We start from the raw sequence: 27,049 nt of genomic DNA on the forward strand, positions 1-27,049 counted from the left end.
ATTGTTAATAGCACCAACAATCTTAATTACGTAGGTATTTTGATAGCTAAACCATTATTGGTAATTTTAAGGACCAGTCTGGATTAATATGTATTTATTTCTGAAAAATTGATTGGGATTGAGTATTTTCACGGCCAACCTAATAAAATTTTACGTATTTTTTGTTGCAATGAATGTTTAGATTGAATCACCAATAACTCACAAATTAAAGCAGTTAGGTATAGCGAATGCTTAAGAAATAAAAAAGTACTATAAAATATCATTTCATTACAATACAAAAATACAGGGTGTTCCATTTAAGAAAACTCAGAAAATACTCATTCCGAGTTTCGACCAACCCTGTATACTAAAATTAAAAATTTAGCTATACTAATGATTCTTAACAATAGTAGAGTATATTAGAAATTATTTGAACGTAAGTAGAGTTTTAGATGTCAAACTACTACAATTCTACAGGGTGTGAATATTGCTACGAAATTAATAAAAAAACGTAATTATCTTTTAAAATACCCTGTATAATATTACAAAACCTCATATTTTAAGAAAGAAGACATCGAAGAGAATCCAAAAATGTAAAGATATACAGGGTGTCCCATTTAAAAAAACGAAGTTATAAGCAACTTCCGGTATAACCGGAAGTTGCAAAGAGGTAAAAATAATTTCATTTAATAGATCATCCTTCAAAACTTCTTTACTCCAATTTTCATGATTCTGTTGCCTTTAGTTCTCGAGATATTTCTAATAGGCCAGTTATCTGCCTCACCCTATATAGTCTTTATATATCTGGTAAAGGCATACGATACTGTCCCACTATGCTCTGGGTCTGTATAGCAAAGGATAACTGAAAAAATATAAAGGCAGTACAACAGCATTAGCAAGTGTTCAAGTATTACGTAACACGATTTTTGAACGGCCCCTTACAGAATATGACGATAAATATTAAAACTGGAATCATCTATTATTGAACACCCTGCTAGAGTGTGCAACTCTTAAAAAAATTCTTATTATTATGCCCTTAAATAAAGATTATACACAAAACTGTAGATTAAATCAATTATAAAAAACGATGTATGTTTTTTAAAAACTGTAGATTAACATGAAGTAATAACAAACTCTACGACTTTTTCTTACTTTTCGTTCTATATTCCTTCTATACTCCAAGACCTTCTATGGTCTTGTATGTTCTTAACAATAAAATACTATAGGGTATATGACACTATTCCACTTAAAGTACAAACTAAAATCAAAGAAAATAGAGCTTTAAATGAGTTCGTAGCATTACAGAGATCACCGCTGCATGTTGCGCACGTGTGTTGACCTGGCAAAACCTCCCCTTTGGATCTCAAGTCGTTGAAAATATCTTCGCAGCTGCCTCCATAGCGGAGTGATTGACAGCCTCTTGTTATATGGTTAATAGTTGGAGTACCAGGTATTGTACCTGAAAACAAAAAAAAAGGAGTTAATGCGAAATAGTTAATTTGGTCAATTGGTTTTGGAATGCGCTTGTGTGTGATGCTTCATGGTGGCTTGAACTAATTTTACCAATTTCCTTGCTCGACCAAATTCTCGCATAGATAAGTGCATTTTCTCTCTGTTTATATTGTCAGGCTGTAGCTAATATTTGTTTTACATTGAAAAGCTAGTGAGTAGTAAACCGTTCTGGTCTGACTGTGGCATGGTATTTTCCTCGATCAGTAGCTTTGCTCTGTAAAGTGACTCGATCTCTTGTTTATGATACACATAAACACATCAAAGTTCTCACAGAGTAAGGATATGATTGTGTAGTTTTTGAAGCTAAGTTTGACTGTTTTTTTGTGGATTGGGCACATAATGGTTTTGTTCAGTCTCATAAAATTAGTTTGTGAAATCTATCTATTACTGTATGACCACCAATTTCAAGAATTTCTGCTAATATGTTGTCAACACCTAATCGAAAGGTGTCAATAATCTACAGTAATAAACAGATATTTTCATCTGACATGAAGAATACTCTACATCTATCAATACATACATGTGAAAAGCAGATAATCATAAAATATAAAAATACATACTTTGGTAATGGTAGGAAGCACATACGGATGGACCAATACACAGCACTCGTCGCAGCTGGTTACGATCTCCGTTAAGGCAGGGATCTGACTCTCCTGGACCCAGTCTTGAGACACATTCATAACATCTTAGACACAAACCTAGAAATGTAATATATTACGTAATACAGAACTATAAACACAAAAACGCAGGTAGACAGCAGCTTAAAAAAATCTATGTGACAGTCGCTTTAAAACAACGAAAACGAAAACTTCAAAGAATTGGGAATATAACTAGAAAACACAACCTAAATACATTACAGTTTGCCGAAAACCGAGCAGTTATATCAAGCGATAAAGAGATTATCGAGTACATGCTCCGCAAATTGATTGAAGAGTACGGAAGAATGTAGAACTAACCAGATACTGGACAGAAAAATTGTGGTCAGATCCAGACTCGAAAAAGTAAGTAGGTTTACTATGGGTTTGCCTTTTTAAAGTCTTTACCTGAAGAGGTTGAGGAGTGGGGAGCTGTTTGTCTCGAGTTGGTCATTCAGAATAATTATTATATCTGTATTTTTTAATTTACTAATTTCCATAGATTCTAATAAAGATAGCTGCTCTATCATATATACTGGAAAGATAACAACAAAAATAGCCAGATACATAAAAAAGAAAGGAATAACATCAGCTTTCAGAACTAACAACAACTTAAGCAAATATATTAAGAACAATAAGAGCCGAAAAAGAAAACAACTACAGAGTGGTGGCTATGTTATGGACAAAGTGATTATGTTAGCCATTATGTATAATGCCCGGTCATTATTAATAATGACTAACTTCAGCGGCCAATTTGATAACTTTTTACAATTTATTATATTGTCTGGTCATTATGAAAAATGCTATACTATGGCCGGGCAATGTGATAAATCGGCGTTCTTAGTAAATCATGCGATCTTCAGCAGCCAATCAACGCGCTGTATCCAAGGTTGCAGTCACCGAAGCGCGTCGGCCATTATTTATAAATCATATTGCAGTTGAATGTTAGTAATACGACAAGTGGTTTTTTTGTGACATTTCTTTGTTAATTCTTTGTTTATAAAGTATTGCATAGTGAACTATGGAAAAAGAAGAACCATTAAGTGATATGAAAAATCGATTTAACAATCGGTTAACTGAATTAGTTTTAGTAAAAAGTCAAAATTCACAAATTTTCACAAAAACAGCCTACATGGAAATGATACAGAAGGTAAAAAACTCTAAAAGTAAACAGACAAATAAAACGCCGAGTGATTATCAGCGCTTACGAAGATTCGACGTTATGACGATTAGAGAAGTAGAAAAATTGATTGTTCCTGTGAAAGAAGATAACGTAATTAAATACTACGTCTATACAGAAGAAATATTTGATACATTGCGCGATCTTCATACTACTATCGGGCATGGTGGTAGAAACCGAATGGAGAAGGAAGTACATTCTAAATTTAAAAATATTACAAGGGAGATGATTGTTATCTATTTAAATTTATGCATGACCTGTCAGAAAAAACATAATGTTCCAAAGAAAGGCTTGGTGGTGAAACCAATATTGAGCAAGGAAATGAATTCAAGATGCCAAGTCGATTTAATCGATATGCAGTCACAAGCCGATGGCTGTTATAAATTTGTGCTTGTTTATCAAGACCATCTTACCAAATTTGTCCAACTTCGACCTCTTACAAGTAAAAGAGCAGAAGAAGTATCGCATGTACTTTTGGATATTTTCACAATATTTGGGGCGCCGAGTGTGCTTCATAGTGATAATGGCAGAGAATTCGCTAACCATATTATCAAAGAGCTGTGAAGCATGTGGCCCGAGTTAAAAATGGTACGTGGCAAACCCAGGCATTCTCAGAGTCAAGGATCTATAGAAAGGGCCAATCAAGACGTAGAGAATATGCTTAGTTCGTGGTTAGAAGACAACAATACAAACAAATGGTCTAAAGGCTTACGTTTTGTTCAACTAATGAAAAATAGAGCTCATCACACTGGTATAGGTTGTAGTCCATATGAAGCCATGTTCGGCACAAAGTTGAAAGTTGGTTTAAAAAGCTCTCTACCCCAAGAAGTTCTGACTGATGTTAATTCGGAGGAAGACTAAGAGGTCCTGTTCAAAAATCAAGAGGCTGGGCTATCTACAGAACCGGATATAATACAAAATAATAATATAAATGTGGACTCTTCAATAATGTTGCCCGAATCAAGTTCATCTAATGTTCAAAATTCATCTCGTGAATCTAGTCAAGTTCCAGAATTTTTAACAAATGCGGTAGAAACGGCTATTGTAGTTAATTTAGAAAATAATGAAAATCTGGATTCCAATATAGATATTAGAATAAACGATGTAAGGAAGAAAAGAAAATTGGCTTTGACAAATCTAGAAAAACAAGCCGAGAACATGTTAAAATTTTCCAATTCCAAATATCCATCGGCTAAACTAGGTAACACAGTTAGGATACGAGTGCCAGATGTGGACCGAGCTCGTAGTGATCAAAGAAATCTACTAGCTATCGTGACAGAGATAACTGAAAAAAAGCTTTACAAACTAGGCACAAAATATGGCATACTAAATCAGTTATATTCAAGAAACCAGTTTACCGTTTGTAAAGAAAAGTTTATCTCCATAGAAGAGATTCCAGACACTGAGATATCTCTTAGAGAATGCGCAAGAAAATCTTCTAACTGTGGGGGACAAGGATACAGTAGGTGCGGTTGTAAAGGTGGGTGTAAATCTGATAAGTGTAAGTGTCGTAAAGAAAAAAAATATGTAACTCCAAGTGTCACCATAGTGGAACATGTTTCAACAAATAGTTATGTATTGTAAATCATTCATACAAAATAAATTTCGATGATGTAGTACGCAAAGGTGGTAAGTGTATTTTTATTTAAAATTGAGTTTGATTTAGAAGAAAAACGATTTAATTTCTCACTGGCCGCTTTGTGTGTTACCATCGATTTCGGTCATTAGAAAAAAATGCAAATAAAAACACAGAATTCTTTTTTTGGTTTCCTCAATTACCGTTAATACGTATTATATTTTTTATGTATACTTATTCATTAAATGTACTCATGTGCCATTTCACAGAAGACTGCAAGACTGTTTTCATTAGTATATAAGAAATATTTTAGTTTTTACTACATACTTGATTGTATCAAAATAAATATATTTCATATTTAATAAAAATAAAAGTAGTTTTAATCATCCTGTCTAGTAGATGCCAAGCATTATACATAATGCCCGGGCAATGTGATGAATTTAATAGTATTTATTGTATTGACCGACAGTATTGGGCATTTTTTATATAGCCCGGGCGTTATAAAAAATGACCAATTAATCATATGGTCCATAACAGCTACAAACTAATTTGTGGTGACTGTCCGAAAACTTACATCGGTCAAACTGGCAGAACCTTTGACAAACGGATAGCATAACACAAAATGGCTTTCAACAATAGAAAAACAGACACTTCTACATACGTACTTCACCTTCTAGATCATAATCATTATTTTAATGACGAGTTTCAAATTCTGCATATTCAAAATAAAGGCCTTAAGCTATCTTTATTAGAATCTATGGAAATTAGTAAATTAAAAAATATAAATATAATTCTGAATGACCACCTCGAGACAAACAGCTCCCCACTCCTCAACCTGTTCAGTTAAAGACTTTAAAAAGGCAAACCCATAGTAAACTAAATCACTTGAGAAAGGCACTCTGTCGAAACAGCTGCAGTCACATAGTTATAATAAATTTTGTGGAAGTATAGAAAACAAAAGTTTTCAGTGTTTTATTGTTAGATAAAATGAACTTTCATCAAGTAACGGTCGAATCCATCAATTAAACTGCTTTCTGGTTGCATCCTGAATATCCGGCTTTAACAATTTATAAGCACGGAGATGACGAATATAGAAGAAAGCAGAAAGAACAACGGTCACGTATCTACTCTCTTTTCGTCTAGGAAAAGAGCCGAAAGACAGTTTCGAGTACTCAAAAATCTGAGTAAAGATGAAGAGGGGGAAGGCAGTTTTTGTTTCTATTTGACTCAGAGTTGGACCACCATCTCCAGATAGCTATTTCTGCCTCTCAGGCGTCATCGGTGGAGCTATGCAGTCCCTCTGAATCAAACATCAACAAGCCTGCCTGCCTTATTTAAGGAAAATTACCACGATGCAATAATTCCACCTTTGAGACGCAAAACAGTGACATCTCTCTTAAAACGAGGAAGAAGAAAAGTCTCAGATACAAAGTTTACTGTAATAAAACAATTAAAAATTATTGAAATAAAATAATAAACAATATTTTAAAACTAAGATTTTCGTCAAAAGAAACTGCTTTCTGGTTGCATCCTGAATCTCCGGCTTTAACAATTTATAAGCAAAATATAAATATAAGCAAAACAACAATGGATGACTGATGAAATCCTGGAATTGATGGAGCAGAGAAGAAAACTGAAAGATAACAAAACAGAATACAAAGAAAAACAGAAACTAATTAAACAAAAAATAAAGGTAGCTAAAGAAAAATGGATGGAGGATAAATGCAAGGAATTAGAAAAGTTGAATGAAAAACATAATACGTTTAATATGTTTAAAAAAGTTAGAGAAGTAGCTGGTCTTTATTATAAGAAAACTCCACATACTATAACCGATTCGTCGGGAAAAATGATAATAAACGAACACGAAATTCGAACTACCTGGTATAATTATATAAATGAACTGTATAATGATGATAGACCCGAAGAACTGGACACTTTAGATGAAGGTGAAGGACCAGAAATACTAAAATCAGAAATACAACATGCTATAAAATTGGCAAAAAACAAGAAAGCCGTTGGTCCCGACAACATACCTACAGAAATGTTAAAGCTCATAAATGAGGAAAACATTGGAATACTAGTCAAACTTTTCAATGATGTTTATTCGACTGGTGATATCCCTGAAGATTGGTTAAAGTCCGAATTCATAACCCTACCAAAAAAACAACGTCCGAAAAACTGTAGCGACTATAGAATGATAAGCCACACCTTGAAAATCTTTCTACGTATCATCCACAGTAGAATCAGAGATAAATGTGAAGAAGACCAGGATAAAACACAATTTGGCTTCAGAAATGGACTGGGAACCCGGGACGCACTCCCTGCACTAAATGTGTTATTGCAGAAATGCCGAGATCAAAGGAAAGACGTCTTTGCTGTATTTATTGACTAAGAGAAGGCCTTTGATCGAGTACAACATCACATATTAATTAAAATCTTAAAGGATAAAGGAGTTGATAGTCAAGATGTGCGAATCATAGAAAAATTATACTGGCGTCAAACAGCGACAGCTTGCATAAATGGAAAATCAACAGAAATATGCAAAATACAAAGAGGTGTCAGACAGGGTTGTATACTGTCCCCACTGTTGTTCAATTTGTATTCAGATATAATATTTAAGGAAGCGCTGCATAATTTGGAATGGGGTGTGAAGGTTAATGGAATTCTGATAAATACAATCAGATATGCAGACGATACAGTTATTTTAAGTGATGATATGAATGGATTACAACACCTTTTAAATGCCATTGACACAGTGGGAAGAGAGTTTGGCCTAAATATAAACTGTTCAAAAACAAAATACATGGTATTTAGCCGTTTGGCCCATCAAGATTCACGTTTATATGTTGATGGTCATATAATTCAAAGAGTACCCAGTTTTAAATATCTTGGTTGCCATATTACTGAACAACTAGATCCAGATAAAGACATAAAATGTAGAATCGAGATAGCCCGCACGACATTTTTAAAAATGAGGTCATTCTTCTGTAATGATACCTTGCAACTTCAACTTCGAAAGCGCATGATTAAATGCTACATTTGGTCAGTCCTCTTGTATGGTGTCGAAGCATGGACATTAAAAATATCCACCATTAACCGTTTGGAGGCCTTTGAAATGTGGCTGCACAGACGTATTCTGAAAATACCATGGACGGCTATGCTGACAAATGTGGCAGTCCTTAAGAGAGCAAATGCTACCCGCGAGCTGCTTGATAACATCAAATATAGAAAGATGGCCTATTTTGGACACGTAGTAAGGGGAGACCGGTATAATATTCTTTAACTTATTATGATGGGTAAAATCGAAGGACGCAGAGGAATTGGTAGAAAGCAGGCCTCTTGGTTGAAGAATATCCGGGAGTGGACAGGAATAAAGAAAGCAGAACACCTATTTAGAATAGCTCGAGACACAGACAGTTTCGCCATGTTAATCGCCAACGTCAAGGGGACTTGATAGGGCACGTTAAGAAGAAGAAGCAAAATACAAAACATTTCTGCAAATCCCTTTTTGATCTGGACGACACCCTCTCTCATAGGACATCAGACCATCACCACCACCAACACACCCGCCTCCACCAGAGATTTCCAATATCCAACGAAACCATTGGCGCCACATACAACCTAGAACACTTCCTGAAGAGGCACAAGAAGATGTATAAACTGGGCTACCAACATACATCACCCCTTAGCAACACCAATATTTCGCAGAAACATGATGATAACGAGGCAGGCACAACCAACACATTCCTAATCTATAAAAGGGCATAAATGTCAAATGTAATTTTGACAAAGTGTCTGCAAAAATTTTCCAATCAGACATAAAAAAATTTAAAAAAACTTAACATACGCCCCAGTTTCTCCAACGAACAATCCAATTTCACAAGCGCTAATCAGTAAAGGGAAGTAAGTAAATGCCATTAGTAACATAATTTTTTAACCGATTTTTATATTTAAATCTCAAAATTTTTTTGTAATATAATATCATTTTTTTGTTATTCAATGTTTTAATAATCTCCAATCAGTTCTCATGCCAATGGCCATTAGTTGTCGAGGCATTAACCTAAATAAAAACAAATCATTTCTCATAGCTAAAGTTGCAGTCTAAAATATGATCTAGGAATAAATGTGTATTACCTGAATTGATAGATCCAAATATAAAAAACAAAAAACAAATAAAATTTTTCATTGCCACCAATTTTATATTAATGTTCCGTTCAAACAAAAAATTCGATTCGTTTTGCCCTTCTTAGTACATTGATCATAACTCCATAGCCAAAACCGATCCAATCACTGCATATTATTGCTACAAACTGAACCTATTCAGTACTGGTTGCTTTTTGGCCTAATTACACACATAAAACGGTACTAAAATGGCAAACGAAGCTCTTAAAATAAAATTTTTATACCTTATTTACGAACTCAGTAAACAATTCGTAAGTAATAAAGTTTTTAGTTTTTCACAACAGGAAATAGTCATCTGATGAGTGGTTGGATTGTAAAAATACGCACAGATTTGTTGACATAATGATTTTGAGAAAATAGCGGGAAATTGGGTCAAGATTAAATTTTTGTTTTGATTGCTCCATTTTAAATGAGTGGAAAAACACCATTGATGAGGTTTAGAATGATAATGTATTGTTAGAAATAAATAGAAGGTATACAGTTTGTCCTAATTTATGATATTCACAGTTTTTTTAATCTTTTCAAAATTTAGTTATCTAAATCTATCCATTGACAACAACTGGGAAACAATTCAACATGCCCTTGTGTTAGTTGAAAGAAAAACCCTCAAACCACTTTTAGAAAAAAAAAACGATCACTGTAGAAATTCTTGAATTAGTGGAAGAACGAAGAAAACATACAGAAAATAACCTTCATAAATACAAAGAAATTCATGGAAACATCATGAAAAAAAAATTATAAAAAGAAGTACTGTTACTGGAAACCACAGAAGATACCGGACCCCAATATTACGAGCAGAAGTCATCTATGCCATCCAAGACACAAAAGATGGCAAGGCCACTGAAACAGATGATACATATTTGATGTGACAGATGATGTACCCATCGAATTCTTAAAAGTCATTGATGAAGATATAATAATTATACCTAATCGTTGAGTCTTTAATCTAATATATCAGACTGCCAGAATACCCAGACAATGACTGCAATCGACCTTTGTTGCAATTCCTAAAAAGTCAAATCAACCTTCTCAGATCACAGAACAGTAGAGTGACACACATGTGCTTTGTTCATCTTGAATACTGTTCCAGGTATTCATAAACATGGATCAAGGCATTTACTTATGTTTTGTAGAGTTTGAAAGAAATTTGATAAGCTTGAACATAAAAAGCCTATAGATGTATTAAAAGGCAAAAATATTGACACTCTGATTTGAAAATTATATTTATCTAATCTATATTGAACTCAAATTGCCATTCCGAGGCAATAGTTGACAACCAGAATACCTGAAATATTAAAATACAGAGAGGAGTCCGCCAGGGTTACGTGCTGTCCCCACTACCCTTTAATGTATACGTCATCATCAAGCCTCAAAAGTCCACTGTTGAACATAGGCAGAATTTTATGAAGAATACGATGATCGTATCTCCAGTGCCCTTGCAGTAGGCAAACTTTGTAAAATTTTGATTTTTTAATTTTTGATATTCAATTACGCCCTCTAGCGGTGAACCTACAATTATGAAAATAATTTTCAGGCCTTTCCCGAGGCTACTTTTGTTATGAAAATTTTTTTCTTAGAGCTGTATACTATAAACGGTTCCTGAGATATGGCCGAGAGCCATTCTTATTGGGACACCCGGTACATATTGACCTACATATATTGGTGCAAAACATTTAGCTACAGAATAAACAAGGGCTAAGCCTGAAGACATGAGTGTGGATGCCAGTGCTTTCCATGCTGTGCCGTAGAGATCCATATTGGATGATAAAGTGCAGGTCAAACGATCAGTAGGATGACGCTAGAACTCGTGGCTGAAAGACCTGTGGAGGTGGTTTGACTGCTTATCCGCAAAAATCTTTCGTGCAGCAATTTTCAAAACTACAGTTGCCATTTGGATCACCAACCTTCAAAAGGAGACGGCGAATAAGAAGATAAAAATTACAAAACCTACAACTCAAGGAAAGCCTAGTAATATTGTATGGTAAGTGTCAAGATGGGAAGTGACGTCAATAAAAATGACGTCAAATACTTGGGGATTTACCTAAACAGCCGCCTCACATGGCAAAAGCATATTTGGAACAAACGACTGCAACTGGGACTGGTATATATTGAACAAAAATCACGCCTAAGTCTAGACAATAAACTTCTGATCTACAAATGTGTACTGAATCCCATTTGGACGTATGGTATCCAAATCTGGGGAACTTCCAGTGAAACAAACCTACTGAAGATACAGCGCTTTCAATCAAAAGTTCTAAGGCAACTGTGCCAAGCTCCTTGGTACACTTCAAACCATAATATACATAGGGATTTCCAAGTCCAAACCGTCAAAGAAGAAATTATTTCTCTGTGCTCCAAGTACCACAATAGACTCCAGGTTCACCCAAACATATTGGTCACCAATCTTCTGATACCCCTACAGAACAGAAGACTAAAAAGGACAGACACTCTTGACCTTAATACTAGAAACTAATTATTCATTCCAATAATTACTATTGTACTATTCAAATTAATTCAATTATTATTATTGCACTGTTTTAGGTATTCACCATTGGGTGAATACTGACTGTGTCACTTTCTTAAAACTCATATAGGTATATTGTTTATTATTTCGTATAAAATAGATTGCAATAAAATGGATGTAAAAGAAGTGTCAAGCATTCTTTCTTACTTTAAAACAAATAAGTAAAACTAAATTAGAAGGCAATGTACGTAGTTAGCTCCAAAGTCATAACCGAGGATGATCTGGCTTCCCAAAAAAGCATAACAGTTGACACATTCATATGATGCAATGTTTTATTTTGTTAATCCAATACACTAACATCGTTTATAAATAAATTTGAAGTAGATTTAATCTTGTGAAACAATAAGTAAAAGTTTTACGTACTTAAGTAACCCATTTCTATTTTTAACGCGGTTTGCCCACTACCTACGCAAATGTACCTGTGAAAAATTTGATCATGTTTTGCTAAACAAATTTCAAGTACAAACTAAACTATTCATCAATCCGTCGCAGCTGTTAAGCAAGACGCGAATGCGTTCAATACTTTAGATAATTTTAGATCGGGCTATTTTTAATTACATTAATAAGTTTAAAAGCAGATGTAGTTATATATTCTAAGTTCAAAGAGAAGACGTAGGTTTAAAATTCATTCAGACATTCTTCTTTTTCTTCACCAGTCCAGAAAAATTAGGTAAAGCAATACTATGTTGCAGATTTTGACCCGCCCAGGTATTTGACAGTTTTTTTGTTTTACGGGCATCGGTAACAAAAACGGTGTTTTCACAAAATGCAACTTTCAGAACTTTTCTCTACCAGTAAAAAGATAGCATTTTGAACCGATTTGTAGGTAGTTATTTCATAGGCGTAACCAGGATGATCCTAAGGGGGGTTACAACTACCTGAAAGAGGGGGTCACAACTACTGGAAGGTCTCTGAGGGCTATGGTGTTAAGCGTATAGAGCTCAAAGTACATCCCAATGGGAGCGGGGGGCTATAACCCCCAAAACCCCCCCTGGTTACGCCTATGAGTTATTTGATAAAACACGTTTAACCTTCCGATGACCAACCTTTTTTTTTACACGGATGACCAACGGGGGTAAAAAATGACCCCAGTCAAAAATGACAATTAACAAAAAAATTAAGTTGTTTTAAGAAATAAAATAACGTATTCGTAATTTTAATGTTACTATTGTATCAATAAATATCAAAATATCAATAAATATTGTATCAAAAAACAGGAATAGTATGATACAATCGATCCAAAATATGGCATAACCCAGACATCCAAAGTGAAAGTTATCCTCCAACACCAACTTGTTCTATATGGCCTACATAATGTTCAGAAAAAAGTCACACCATTTTGAGTCGGGTTTGGGGGGGAGAGGGGGGAAAAATCGGTAAATTCGTAGTTTTTTAAGTTTTTCTTCAATACTTCTAAAACTATGCAGTTTAGCATGAACAATCTTCTATACAAAAATGTTCTACATTAAATTTGAAATAAAAAAGACTCTATGCATAATCCTTCTAAAATGAACGGTTCTAAAGTTGCGGAGGTATACTAGTAAACATAGTATAGTATAATTGGTCCAAAAAAGGCCTAACCTAAACATCCAAAGTAAAAGTGTTTTTCCAACACCAAATTGTTCTATATGGTCCACATATTGCTCAGTAATAAGTTATACCATTTTGAGCGTCCGGTTTGGTTGGGAAGATGAAGGAGAAATTGGTAAATTAGTAGTTTTTTTTACGATGTTCGTCAATATTTCTAAAACTTTGCTTTAGCGTAAACAGTGTTCTATACTATTCTACATAAAATTTAAAACAAAAAAGGTCCGATACATAATTGTTATAAAATCAACGCTTCCAGAGTTACGATAGGTGAAAAGTGGAGGTTTTCGATACTTTTTATATTTTTTGGGCAATTGATGATGATTTTGGGTGGTGAGGTTGACGTTTCTTCAAGGTCTTATCACTAACATACCATCGGCCACTGAAATAGCAAATTTTATTTACAAAACACAATTCTGTTAAAGAAAATTTTTCTTTCGTCAGTAATAATATTATGAATTGCCCAAACAATATAAAAAGTATCGAAAACCTCCACTTTCACCCTCCGTAACTCTGGAACCATTGATTTTATAACAACTATGTATAAGACCTTTTTTGTTTTAAATTTTATCTAGAACATTTTTGTATAGAACATTGTTGAAGCTAAAGCATAGTTTTAGAAAAATTTACGAAAAACATAAAAATCTACTAATTTACCGACTTCTCTCCCATCTCCCCAACCAAAGCGGACGCTCAAAATGGTGTAACTTATTACTGAACAATATGTGGATCATATAGAACAATTTGGTGTTGGAGGAAAACTTTTACTTTGGATGTTTCGGTTAGGCCTTTTTTTGGACCAATTATAATATACTACCTCCGTAACTTTGGAACCGTTCATTTTAGAAGGATTATGTGTAGAACCTTTTTTATTTAATGTAGAACATTTTTATGTAGAAGGTTGTTTATGCTAAACCGCATAGTTTTAGAAATATTGACAAAAAACGTAAAAAACTACGACTTTACCGATTTCTTCCCCCTGTCCCCCCCAAACCCGATGCTCAAAATGGTGTGACTTTTTTCTGAAAATTATGTGGACCATATAGAATAATTTGGTGTTGGAGGATAACTTTCACTTTGGATGTCTGGGTTTGGGTCTAGTTATACCATACTAGAATCATCGTTCTGAACTTAGAAATAAAGACATTTTAAAATATACTAATTTACGTCGCCATAGGTTTAACAAACAATTTTTTTCAATATTGGAATGTTTCTTACAAACAATTCCACATAATAGACGGTATTTACTTATTATAAAATTGGAACATGGAAAGCCAAGGGAGTTCGTCTTTGACTCCAAATTCAGAAACATTTTTTTTTTTTCGTAAAATATAGGGACTTTTTTTATTACAAAATATGAGGGTATCTAGAATGATATTAAAGTCAAATAAAAAAATGATGAGTATAAAATTGAAAATATTTCTGAATTTATTAAATAAAAAAATTGTACTGGGTTCAAAATTTAACCCCCTTGGCCATCCGAAGGTTAATACTTTAAAATGGCGATTTAAGAATGTTGATTGACTAATTTGTTGCGTAAAAACCTATAAACGACCTAAGAATTCTAAATTTTTAACAAATCCTAATAACTACTATAAAAATGAACCTACAACTTTGATATTGCCTGGAAAGTTAGGTCGTTGAGAAAAATGTTGTTAAGAGAAAACAGTAGCGATCAACAGGTAGCGAAAACGCGTTCCAAGATTGCGGCCGTAATTTTGAATATTTTTTCGAGATATTTGGCACACGTATTCGTAATATAATAAAGAATGGCGGTACAGAGCCCAATTTGAAAAATATATTAATATGTGGAAATTACTCTGTAATTAAATACAATATTAAAAAACGAGCCTGTACCGCCATTAAGAAGAACAAAAAAATACACTTTCTTCAAATAAACTTTTTTATCCGATGCCTAGATTTTGTGTCATTTTGGAACTACTAAAATTTTTTATTTCATTAGTAGTTCCAACATGACACAAACTCTAGGCATCGGATAAAAAAGTTTATTTGAAGAAAGTGTATTTTTTTGTTCTTCTTAATGGCGGTAGAGGCTCCTTTTTTTAATATTGTATTTAATTACAGAGTAATTTCCACATATTAATATATTTTTCAAATTGGGCTCTGTACCGCCATTCTTTATTATATTACGAATACGTGTGCCAAATATCTCGAAAAAATATTCAAAATTACAGCCGCAATCTTGGAACGCGTTTTGGCTACCTGTTGATCGCTACTGTATCACCTTAACATTTAGAAGTGATGAGTCAGTTAATTTAAAAGTTATTCATTTTGTATATTACAAACATTTTTTTATAATAACAAGTTAAAAACTTATAATTATATGGGTAACTTAAACAAGAGAAAGAAAGTTATTTTATAAAAAATTTGGTGCTACTGGAGGTAGTATGCGGTTTAATTCAAGGGTGCGATCTACCTGAAGGATTTTCACAAAATAATGAAATGCAAGGAAACTCCTGTAGAGCAAAATATTTGTTCGCAAATAATAAACATTTGGAATAAAATACAGACATTTTATTTGAATACAGGGGTTGATATTTGCGCCTATTTTTGGAAATCCTTCTGAGAAGAGATTATGGTGATTTGAAAAATAATATTTACAAACTGAATAAAACGCGTAAGTCAGAAGTATTACTATTTTAAATTTAACAAACTAATATATTGCCAAATCAATTTACTATTTTAGTTGTGAATAAGCAACAAAATTTTCTTATTCCTCCAACAACTAAAATATCAAATTGATATGACAAATTAAACTATTATTATTATTAAATATTAATTTGTAAATTTTTGAAGTTATATTTCTTTAGGCGCGATTGATATTGAGGGTGATTATTTATTATTAATCTGTGCGCATGCGCACACCGACAGTATGGTATTAGTCGTTATACGGGCTTTGATTGGGTGTTGAAATGATCTGTCAATAATAAATAATTGTTCAATATGGAGGTAAACTAATGTTGTATAATATATTAGTTTAGTTGTTGTGAGGACAGAAACAAAAAAGCTTATAATTGTAGTGACTTTTTAAATAGTTTTTAAAAGCAACATGTACGTAATAATAATTGTAAATGTTTCAGTATCCTAATAAAAAATTTCATAGGTACCTACCTATTTGAACCTACTTATTTGAAAATACATAGTATGTAATACCTTTATTTACATAATTTGATTACCATCAAAATTTCTATCAATATTCACTCTTCTATCAATATATTGTTTTCTTACTCTATGTTTTGTTGTATTTTTTCAATTCTAAATCATTTCAATTCAGAATCAAAATAATTTGATTTAATTCAGAACTGTCAAAAGTTTAATCCGTTTAGTTAGTTGATCTTCGCACAAAATGACGCATTGTCTCCGTGGCGAAGCGTTTAAGGTGAATGAATTTCAATACTAACTGCGCTGATAAGCGGGTTCGAACCCCAAGAGAAACTTTTATTTTTTTATTTTTTTGAAGTTATTCTTCTTTTGGCGCGGTTGAGAGTAAAATTTCATAAATCTGCGCGCATGCGCACACAGACAGTATGGCGGTAAGTTGCTAATCTTTCAAGACAGGTATGTATGTATATTATGTATCAGCGCAAATAAGTCATTAAAAGAATATATTAGTGTTTTTAGTAAATGTATTATTTATTATAATTTTTGGATTTGTCTTTCTCTGTAGTAAGATAATAAAATATTATCTAAGTATAACATTTTTATATGTCTATTTGTCACCGTATTGTGTAATTATATCCGAAACTTACGTGTCATTTCAAGTGGCTCGCTGGCGTATTTGGTAGAGCGGTGGATCACACGGAAGGTCGCGGGTTCCAATCCTGGACGATTCATATTTTTTTTTAAATTTTTGGTTGTTTTAATAAAAATTTTTTTGAAAGTGGTAGATAAGAAAGTTAGTTTAATATTTAAATGAAATACAAATAACCTGTTAAGTATATTTACTTCGTTGAAATTATATAATAGAAGAATAACTTCTTACGTGCGTACAAAGTACACACACATTCTTTTTTTTTATTTAGCGTATGGCAACTAATGGCCATTGTCATGGTAGGTACGGTGAATTCTTGCAGTCAGGCACCTAGTGTCATGTGTAGTGTGTTGAGTAAGTGTCTTATTACTTTGCAAAGTCGACGTCATTGTCTTTACAAAGTCCGGCAAATCGGTACTCCGGTGAGTACCGATCCCACAAGGGCAGAAACTATTTTAATTTAATAATTTATAATAAACGAAAAATTTCTGACCCTGGTGAGATTCGAACTCACGACCATTCGGACCTTTCGATTCAAAGGTAGGCGCTCTTACCCCTGAGCCACAGAGGGGGTAATTTGTAATATTAAATTTGTTTTTTTTTGGCATAGACCTTTAGTCATTCAGCCAGACTAAACATGATAAAAATTATTGTCTAAGTTTATATTAAAATAAATATACAAAACAATAAACAGGTAAACAGGGTTCTCGTCTAGGGGACCATCAAGGCATTTTTTAAAAACATACAACACTAGGCCATGGTAAGAAAGGAATTTAACAATTGGGTTAGAAACAAAGGTTACGTTATTAACTAATGCATACTTATTTACATGGTTATTTTACTATCTTTTAAAAACATAACTAAGGAATCATACACCGTTCTCGAGTTTAGTGATAATAAGTACTGAAGGTTCCAAGGGGCTAATATATTGTGCTTGATTAAAATAATAATTCTTATATGATTTATGCGTTTTATTCACTGTGTAAAGATTTTTTTTGTCGGCATTGTAATATAATTCAGCTCATAAACAGCATCCCTTTATAGACTACAAGGTATAGTAGAAACGCGACGGTAGTCCTCATACTATAGTAGCACCAAAAATTAAAATTAAGGCTGATAATATATACAGTATGTCCCTGTAAGTTGTATCCATATGGAAAACTTTTTTATTATTAGTTTTACTAAAAAAAAGTTATTCTTCATAAAAGCTCTGCATTGTCTAAAACCTAAGTTTCAACCATCAGATATCAAATTTTATGAATATTATACGAGGTATGTCAAAAAGTTTGAATTTCACTCAAGAGTAAAGTAGCTTTATTTTTCACAATATTGAAAATTGCTGTAATGAAAAGTTGTTTGGAATTAAAAACTATATTTTAATATGCAATTACATCTTTATAATTGAAGAAAACATTTTTTTGAAAAATTATGGACAACTCAGTTATGTCAATTCTGATAACTCTTTTATTATTAATTTTAGTAAAAAAAGTGATTCTTAATAAAAAGTTCTGCATGGTTTAAAATCTAAAATACAACCATCTTATGTCAAATTTTATCCATTTTATACGGGGTATGTCAAAAAATATGAATTTCGCTCAAGAGTAAAATACCTTTATTTTTGACAACATCGAAAATTGTTAAAATGAAAAGTTATTTAGAATTAAAAAATATGTTTCAGTATGTAATTACATCCTTCTAATTAAATTATTCTGAATTATAAAGGTACTTTACTTTTGATCTAAATTTATCTTTTTTGACATACCTCGTATAAAATTGATAACATTTGATGTAAGATGGTTGTATTTTAGGTTTTAGACCATGCAGAACTTTTTATTAAGAATCATTGTTTTCGTAAATTTAATAATAAAAGAGTTATCAGAATTGAAATAACTGATAATAATGTTAGTTGTCCTTCACATAACATTTCGAACATTTGTACTTATGGTAGTGGTCTTTTCGGGCCGCTGATCACAGTTTAAAGAAGCAGAAGAAGAAAAAGAAGATTATTAAGCTTCTTGACAAGTGACGTCCGCTCATCACTGTTTTTTTTCTGTGCCTGTACTGATCACAAGTGGTTTCCAAATAGTTTTATAAAAATTATTAGAAAGTGTTTAAAATACAACAAAAGTCATCAGAGAATAATTATGTATCCCGAAAGAGGCGGAAATATGAAAATTTGCAACAGAAACTGGTAGAGTTAAGGTATTTATATGATATTTTTGGGTTTTATCCCAAAAGACCAAGTTATTTATAAGATATTTTTGAATTATTTTATGTTAGATAAATTAAATTATGTGTGAATAGATCGAACTATAAATATTTAATATTTACGAAATGACAATTTTAATCAAATTCAAACTTGGGGTCCTATTTTGTTGTTATCAATATATTTTCTCTGTTGTCATAGTTACTTTTTTTTTTTTTTTTTTTTTATTTATAGTACTATACAAATGACCTGGCCTCTTGTGACTAATCCAGGTCGTTTCCTGATGGGATTACAGTAGTTTATCTTTACATTATTATTATTTTAAGAATTTTCTATATTTGACTAATTAACAATAGCCCTAATCTACTACTAATTATGAAAACTACAAATTGTAAACAATTCTAATAAATAATTCTAATGAACAAATAATAACAAATAAACAAAAACCAATAAACAAAATATAAATAATTAATTTTTTTTTTGAACATATAATTTTTATAAAAGTGCTCCCATTTCTCATTCTCAGATGAGAAATGCCAGCATTCTTCCTCTAAAAATAGTCACGAATAATTTTAAGTGCAGGTCTAATCGACTTTATGATATTCTTAATGGTATTTCGGTGAGCCTCAGACCATTGAGTTTTAAAATTTCAGGCTTTTAGTTTATTTTTTTTTTGTTTGATTAATAATTTTTTTTTTTTTTTTTGATTTATTTTATTTTATATTTGATATTAATTTTTAATTTTTTATTATATAAATATTTATTTAATTTTTCCAATATTTTATTTTATATTTTTATAGGTAATTTTAATTTTTTTTTTTGTATAATTTCTTATTTAAATTCAAAGAGGTTGGATATTATTTACTTGATTTCTTCTTCGTCTAATATTATATAATTCTAATTGTTTCTTTGATATTATGTCCGCTAAATTGTTTAATGTATTAAATAATTCTTCATTTTGTATTATATTTTCTATATTTATGCCAAGAAGGTCTCTTCTCATTCTTTGTAGTTCTTGTGTATTTGTTTGTCTTTCGCAAATAAATACTATGTGTTCTGGTGTGCCTATTTCTCCACATTCACAATATTCATTGTCTTTTAAGTTAAATCTATGTAGGTATGTAGGGTACGGACCGTGCCCTGTAAGAAAATGTATTAATCCTTTTTTTGGGTTAAAATAATTTGGTATATTATTTAAATTTGGAATGAAATTATAGAGACGTCTTGCTTTAGGTGAATTATTCCATTCGTTTTGCCATTTTCTATTTAATATTTCTTCTAATTGTCTTTTTGTTCTGATTTCTATTCCCATTAATTGCATTATTTTTTCATAATTTTCTTTTCTTTGCCAATATCTACATGCACGTTTTTGTGCTTCCAAGTGCATGGGCATTACACCAGTCAAGACTGTTAAAGCTGATGTTGCTGTAGTACTGAAGGCTCCTGTCATTCTAACAAGGAAACCTCTTTGTGCTTTATTCAGTTTTTCAATATTTGTATTATTTGTTAGTCTGTGTGCCCATACACTTGCACCGTACCCTACAATTGAGGCAAGTATCGTACTCAGGTATACGCGCATATGCTGGAACGGAATTCTATATTCCCTTTGTGCTAGGCTTGCAATGCAATGCATGACTTTCGCTGCCTTCTCACAGACGCTATTTATATGGTTTGTAAAGAGTCTTGGTTCATCGATTATGATACCAAGATATCTAGTTATTTTTGTTCTTTTTATTGCCTTTCCCCTTATTTGTATACTTGGATTTCTTTCAAGTCTTCCTTTTATAAGGCTATATGTTGTTTTTGTTTCTGATATAGTTAGTTTAACTTTTTTCATCCATTCATTTATATTTTCAAGTACTCCATTTGATTTTATTTCTAGTTCTCTTCTTGAATTAGCATCTATGATAAGCAGCAAATCATCCGCATACGCTATGCTCCCTAGAACTTCAGGATCCACAGCTAACCGTTCCAGCAGTTCTTCTAACAGTATGTCCCAAAAAATAGGTCCACACACTGAACCTTGTGGATAACCTTTAGTTATATGTCTCGTCTTTTTATCCATTGGACAACTTAAGCTGGCATATCGGTCTTGACAATAGTTTCTGAAACTCCCGTACAAGTTTCTGGGGCAATGCATCTGTCGAAGTCTTTCGAATAATGCCGGCCACCATAAATTGTCAAAAGCTCCAGAAACATCTATAAAGATAATCAAAACATACTTCTTTGTGCTCCCCCCAATGATATTAAAAACTTTATTAATAGCATCTTCTGTTGATTTTCCTTCCCTAAAGCCATATTGATTTGGATGAAGTCCAGTTTCGTGTCTTATTTGATTTAGTCTTTTACAAAGTAATTTTTCATGTAATTTCCCCATTGTGTTTAGTAAGCATATTGGTCTATAAGATTTAGGTAAAGTTGGATCTTTATCTTCTCCTTTACTTATAATTATAATTTCAGCTTGTTTAAAGTTGTTGGGAAACTTTTGTTGTCTTAGACATTCATTATATAAAGAAGTGAGTATTGGTATTAAGTACTCTGAAAGTGCCTGAAGAATTTCTACATGAATGTTATCTGGCCCAGGAGCCTTTTTTCTTTTCATGTTTTTCAAACATTCATATATTTCTTCTTCAGTAAATTCTTCTAACTGTCTTTCTTCTGGTATCTCATACTCTTTTATCATCAGTGTTCTAATATTTTTTTGTTCTATTGTTTCATTTTCTAAGTCGTCAGGAGGTAGTAATACATCTAGTAGTGTATCAGCTGAATCCTCCCAACTTTTTGTATATGAACCATCTGCTTTTTGTAAAGTAGAAAGCATTGTTGGACATTTAAGTTTTTTAGATACAATTTTGTATGGGACACCCCACATATCTAATTCTAAATGTCTAGAAACAAAAGCTTCCCAACTTTTGTTGTGTTAATATAGTAAATATATTATGTTGTGTTAATATATTTTTAAATATAGTAACTCATAGTTACTATATCTCGCCTTCTTCCCTATTCGAAATACTCAAAACGTCAATAGTATTTGTCAAAACACACAGAGATGTAACAGGCGCTATGTTGCCACACTGCTCTGATTTTCCTATTAATGTTTATTTTGTAGCAAAATGTCCGACAGACATGATATTATGCAAAAATTTATATTGTTTGTGTCAATAAGGATAACTTAAGGTAGCCCAAAGTAATACAGACTGAATTATTAGGGGTTTAACAATAAAATTATAGCCCAAAGGTTTAAAATAGAACAAAATAAAGGGTTTACCAATAAAATTAGAGCAGGGGTGTTTTTAAGCAGCCCAAAAAATCTTTATGATTATTTGACCTGCCTCTATTTTTCAGAGGTACTCTACAGTAGTCCAGAAGTTTAGAATAGAACAAAATATATTAGTTTAACTGCTTTTGTAAATTTTACTTCGATTTCACGTTACAAGCAAGTTTACTTGCACTAAATTATTTGTTTGGTTTTGTGTTCAAACAATAAAACTAGAGCAGAGGTATTTTTTAGTAGCCTAGACGATCTTTATGATCATTTTATCTGCTTCTATTTCTCAGAGGTATTTTTACAGTAGCCCAGCAGTTTGGAATACAATATAATTATATTTATTTCACTACTTTTGTAAATTCTACTTCGATTTAAGATTACAAGCAAGTTTAATTACACCAAGTTTATTGTTTGGTTTGTCTTCAAACAATAAAATTACAGCAGAGGGTACTTTTTAGCAGCCCAGACAATCTTTATGATTATTTTATCTGCTTCTATTTCTCCGAGGTACTCTAATGTAGCCCAGAAGTTTAGAATACAATAAAATGTATTTATTCAACTACTTTGTGCACATTTTGCCTAGATTTCATATTACGAGGGTAGTAAGTTTACTGCTTTCATTAAATGTTTGTTTGGTTTGTCCTCAAATAATAAAACTAGAAGAGGGTACTTTTTTTTAGTAGCCCAGAAAATCTTTATTTTGAGCTACTCCTATTTCGCAGAGTTACTTATAGTAGCCCAGAAGTTTAGAATAGAATAAAATATATTTAACTACTTTTTGCACATTCTGCATTGATTTTTATCGTCTACCTTGATATTACAAAGTTAGTAAGTGTACTTACAATAAATTTTTGTTTGGTTTTGTCGAAAATATTAAACAAAGATACAAAATCAGCTTTATTAAGTCATCTCGAAGTCATTACGAAGCCACAAAAGACCACTGTTTATCCAAAAACTGTACCACAAAGCCAAGCTGCTGTTTCCACTCAGCATCCATCAAGAGTTCTTTCAGAATCTAGCAACTTTAATCAGCAGCGTTTAAACTTCAATCCAACCTTGAGCAGACCAAGATTTGGACAAAGTCAGTACTCAAATGACCCTCTACTAGCATCGAGATACAAACAATCGAACAGACAGCAGTACCAAAAGCAAATGAGAACAACCAGGATGTCATACTAAAGGTCAATAAAAATTAATAGGGTAATATTGCTAACTGTATTAAAATATGGAAAGGGATTACTTCAGATAAGAAAGTTTTAAGTTGGGTCTAAGGTTTTAATATTTTATTTAAAACAACGCCCTCTGAAGAGAGAGCACCAAAAGTTCTCATAGACCCAAACTGGTCGTATGACCAAAAAAAAAAAAAAAAAAAAAAATACTTGAAAAGTAATTAAAAATTACTATTTCTCCTTCTTCACATAAAAAAGGACAATTTATTTTTCGTAGTTTTTTGTGCCCAAAAAGGACGGAAATCAGAGATTTTGTTTTGAATTTAAAACAATTGAATTGCTTTATAGAAGCCACATATTTTAAGCTGGAAGACTATAATAGGTCAGTCCTCAAGCTCATTTTCAAGGGTTATGGCAAAAATAGATTTAAAAGTTGTCTATTTTGCTATTCCTGTTCATTAAAATTCTAAAAAATATTTAAAATTTAAGTACAGAACTTTTTTATATTAATTAAACTGTTTACCGTTTGGTTTGAATAATATCTCGGCTTTTATATTTACAAAAACTTTAAAACCAGCCCTAAATAATCTAATAACAGGAGGCTTTACTTTTGTCAATTTTTTAGAGGACCATTTACCAATTTCAAAATCATATTTAAAATGTAAAGAAAATATTGTTTAAACATTTTCTATGTTTTTCTGCTTGGGATTTACTATAAATAAAAAAAAAAAAAGGAAAAGTATACTTTCACCCACACAAAATATAACTTTTCTTGGTTTTACGTTTGATTCGAACCTGATATATTTTGCACCTGCTGACAAAAAAAAAAAAAATATCTAATAGTATTCAGAACATCAAAAATAAAAGTACATGTAAAATATGATCATTTGCAGCCTTAATCGGTCAGTTTGTAACAGTTAGTCCATTTATGGAAGTTAAATATGGAAAATTATACTAAAATATATATATATATATATATATATATATATATATATATATATATATATATATATATATATATATATATATATATATATATATAAATAAATAAAAAAGAAAAGTAGCCTCTTTCTTAAACTAATAGTTATAACACTGAAATGACCATACCTAAATACTTAAAAACGATTACAATTGGTGGTTAAATAACAAACCAATTAGTGAGCAAAATATAAAATAATCCAATTATGTACTTGAAATATTTTGCGATGCATATATCTTTTAGCATGGCGGGTATGCTGCATTAATAACAAAACTCATGGTTTTTGGAGTCATGAACAACAACTACATATAAATGTACTTCAGTTACTAGCAGCATATAGTGGCTTGAAATCCTTTTTGAACGAATATAGGAATTGTAACATTTTGCTAGGAATAAATAACGCAACAGCTGTGTCTTGCAATAACAAGATGGGTAGTGTACAGTACTCAACATTTGCAGATAAGTTTAATAATTCTGTGAAAATAGGAATTTAAAAATTATTTTTGCATCTATAACAGTAAAAAAAATGCTTTTGCCTGACTCGGAATCAAGATCTTTAAAAATTGAAACAGAGTAGGTATTCTTTAAGTGATAATTGTGTTACTATAATTTTTGAGCAGCTTCTTATTCCAGAAATCGATATGTCTGCCACATATCCTAAAAAAAAAAAAAAATGTGCAAGGTATGTAATTTTGAACCCTGACCCCGGATCAGAGAAAGCCAATGCCTTAACTCTAGATTGGCATGGATTTAAATTTTATGTTTTTCAGCCTTGGTACACAACCTTTGACAACCACACCTTACACAACCAAAAAGATAATTATGGACCTGATAAAAATTTAATCTAGAATTTTTATTTGGGCTTTTATATCCAGGACATCCTTTGGGTTTCCATATTCTTGTCAGGCAAGCTTTTTAAGAAAAGGCATTCCTGAGGATTCGATCCCAACTATTACAACAAATCACTAAATCTGTATGATACAGTTTTCAAGAGATGGCGACGGTTTAGTATAAAATAGTAACCATTTTGCTTATGAATTATCAAATTTTAATTTTATTAAATCTATCGTAGAACAGGATTATAATTATAGCTCGTATAAACATTCACAGTGCTGCATTGGCGTTGATAGAAAATATCCTAGAATATTATAAAAACATTTTTAAATTTTTTTTTACAAATGTATATATAACCTCAAACCTTAATTGCCCAAATATTAATTAACTTGGGACCCTCTACCAGTATTACTTTATTTAGAAACATTATTTCGTCTCACAAGTCTTTCCCTGAAAGATCTTACTTACAAACTTGTAATGTTGATTGCACTCACTTCAGTTCAGAGGTTGCAAATCCTGTACCTAATAAAAATTCAGAATATTTTCATGGATCAAGATAAAATTGACATTTTGATATAACATAGGATAAAGACTTCCCCAAAAAATAATAATAATAATAAATAAACAAATAGCAACCTATTTAAAACAAAAAACACAGTTGAGAGTGTTTAGAGATTTCTAAAACATTCGTCCTCAATCGGAAGACAATTTGTTTATAACTAAAAACAAAAAAAAAAAAAGAGACGTAGAGAGCAACATCTACCCAGGCGTTGAGTAGATGGATATAACATTTTTTTAAATTAAAAATATAGACACTAATATTTTTGAAGTGTATAGTGTCAGACATGCATCTACCTCAGCGGGAGTTAGAACTGGATTATAGAAGATATTAGAGAGACGGCGAGATGGACAGAAAATTCTCAAGTATTCAATATTTTTTATAATAAACCTCTAGCAAAAGATTACGGACTCTTTGCAAAACCGTATTGTCTGGTGAGTCCATGTAATTGTATGTAATTGTAATTATATTACATGTGTAGGTTACTAATATTAGTAAGAACATTAATTTTCTTATTATGTTTATTTGTACCTGGTTGAAGGTACACATCTCATATAATTAAAATATAAACATGAATCTTAATTAATAATTGCTCTAATATGTTAGTTAGTTATACATATGTATATATTTTGTGTAAAGTTTCTAAAAAAAAAAAAAAATTACTAAGTACTATTCATTTTTGGATTGCAATGTACTTTTGTTTATTTATCGCACAATATTGTTTAATCTTTCAACAGCCTACCATAAGTACAAATGTTCGAAATGTTATGTGAAGGACAATTAATTGATTGGTTGACTTACCTGTTAAGGAGGGACAATCATAATTGTCCTATCTTACATTTCGAACATTTGTACGCTCCCCCCCATTGATCCTTTTGAACCCACCCATGTCTTGTGCGATAAAAATATAAAAAAAAAAACAGTGATGAGCGGACGTCACTTGTCAAGAAGCTTAATAATCTTCTTTTTCTTCTTCTGCTTCTTTAAACTGTGATCAGCGGCCCGAAAAGACCACTACCATAAGTACAAATGTTCGAAATGTAAGATAGGACAATTATGATTGTCCCTCCTTAACAGGTAAGTCAAC

At 31.9% G+C, this 27,049-nt stretch overlaps 1 protein-coding gene across 1 annotated transcript; it reads right to left on the reverse strand.

Moving 5' to 3' along the window:
* Nucleotides 1-515: 515 nt before the first annotated feature.
* On the reverse strand, nt 516-9,250 carry LOC126885923 (uncharacterized). Its single transcript, XM_050652738.1, has 3 exons — nt 9,017-9,250; nt 2,052-2,189; nt 516-1,438 (listed from the first exon to the last, which is right to left on the reverse strand). The coding sequence occupies exons 1-3, from the start codon at nt 9,066-9,068 to the stop codon at nt 1,200-1,202; spliced, it is 429 nt and encodes a 142-aa protein (XP_050508695.1). The 5' UTR covers nt 9,069-9,250; the 3' UTR covers nt 516-1,199.
* Nucleotides 9,251-27,049: the final 17,799 nt, after the last annotated feature.

Source organism: Diabrotica virgifera, chromosome 1 (assembly GCF_917563875.1).
Source record: "Diabrotica virgifera virgifera chromosome 1, PGI_DIABVI_V3a".
NCBI lineage: Eukaryota > Metazoa > Arthropoda > Insecta > Coleoptera > Chrysomelidae > Diabrotica > Diabrotica virgifera.

Bases quoted from the DNA above. Each gene is read 5' to 3' on its own strand.
- LOC126885923 (XM_050652738.1), bottom strand. From the start codon at position 9,068: ATGAAAAATTTTATTTGTTTTTTGTTTTTTATATTTGGATCTATCAAT. The intron at 2,190-9,016 runs GTAATACACATT...TTACATTTCTAG, and splicing joins ATTTGGATCTATCAATTCAG to GTTTGTGTCTAAGATGTTAT. The intron at 1,439-2,051 runs GTATGTATTTTT...TTTTGTTTTCAG, and splicing joins TGCTTCCTACCATTACCAAA to GTACAATACCTGGTACTCCA.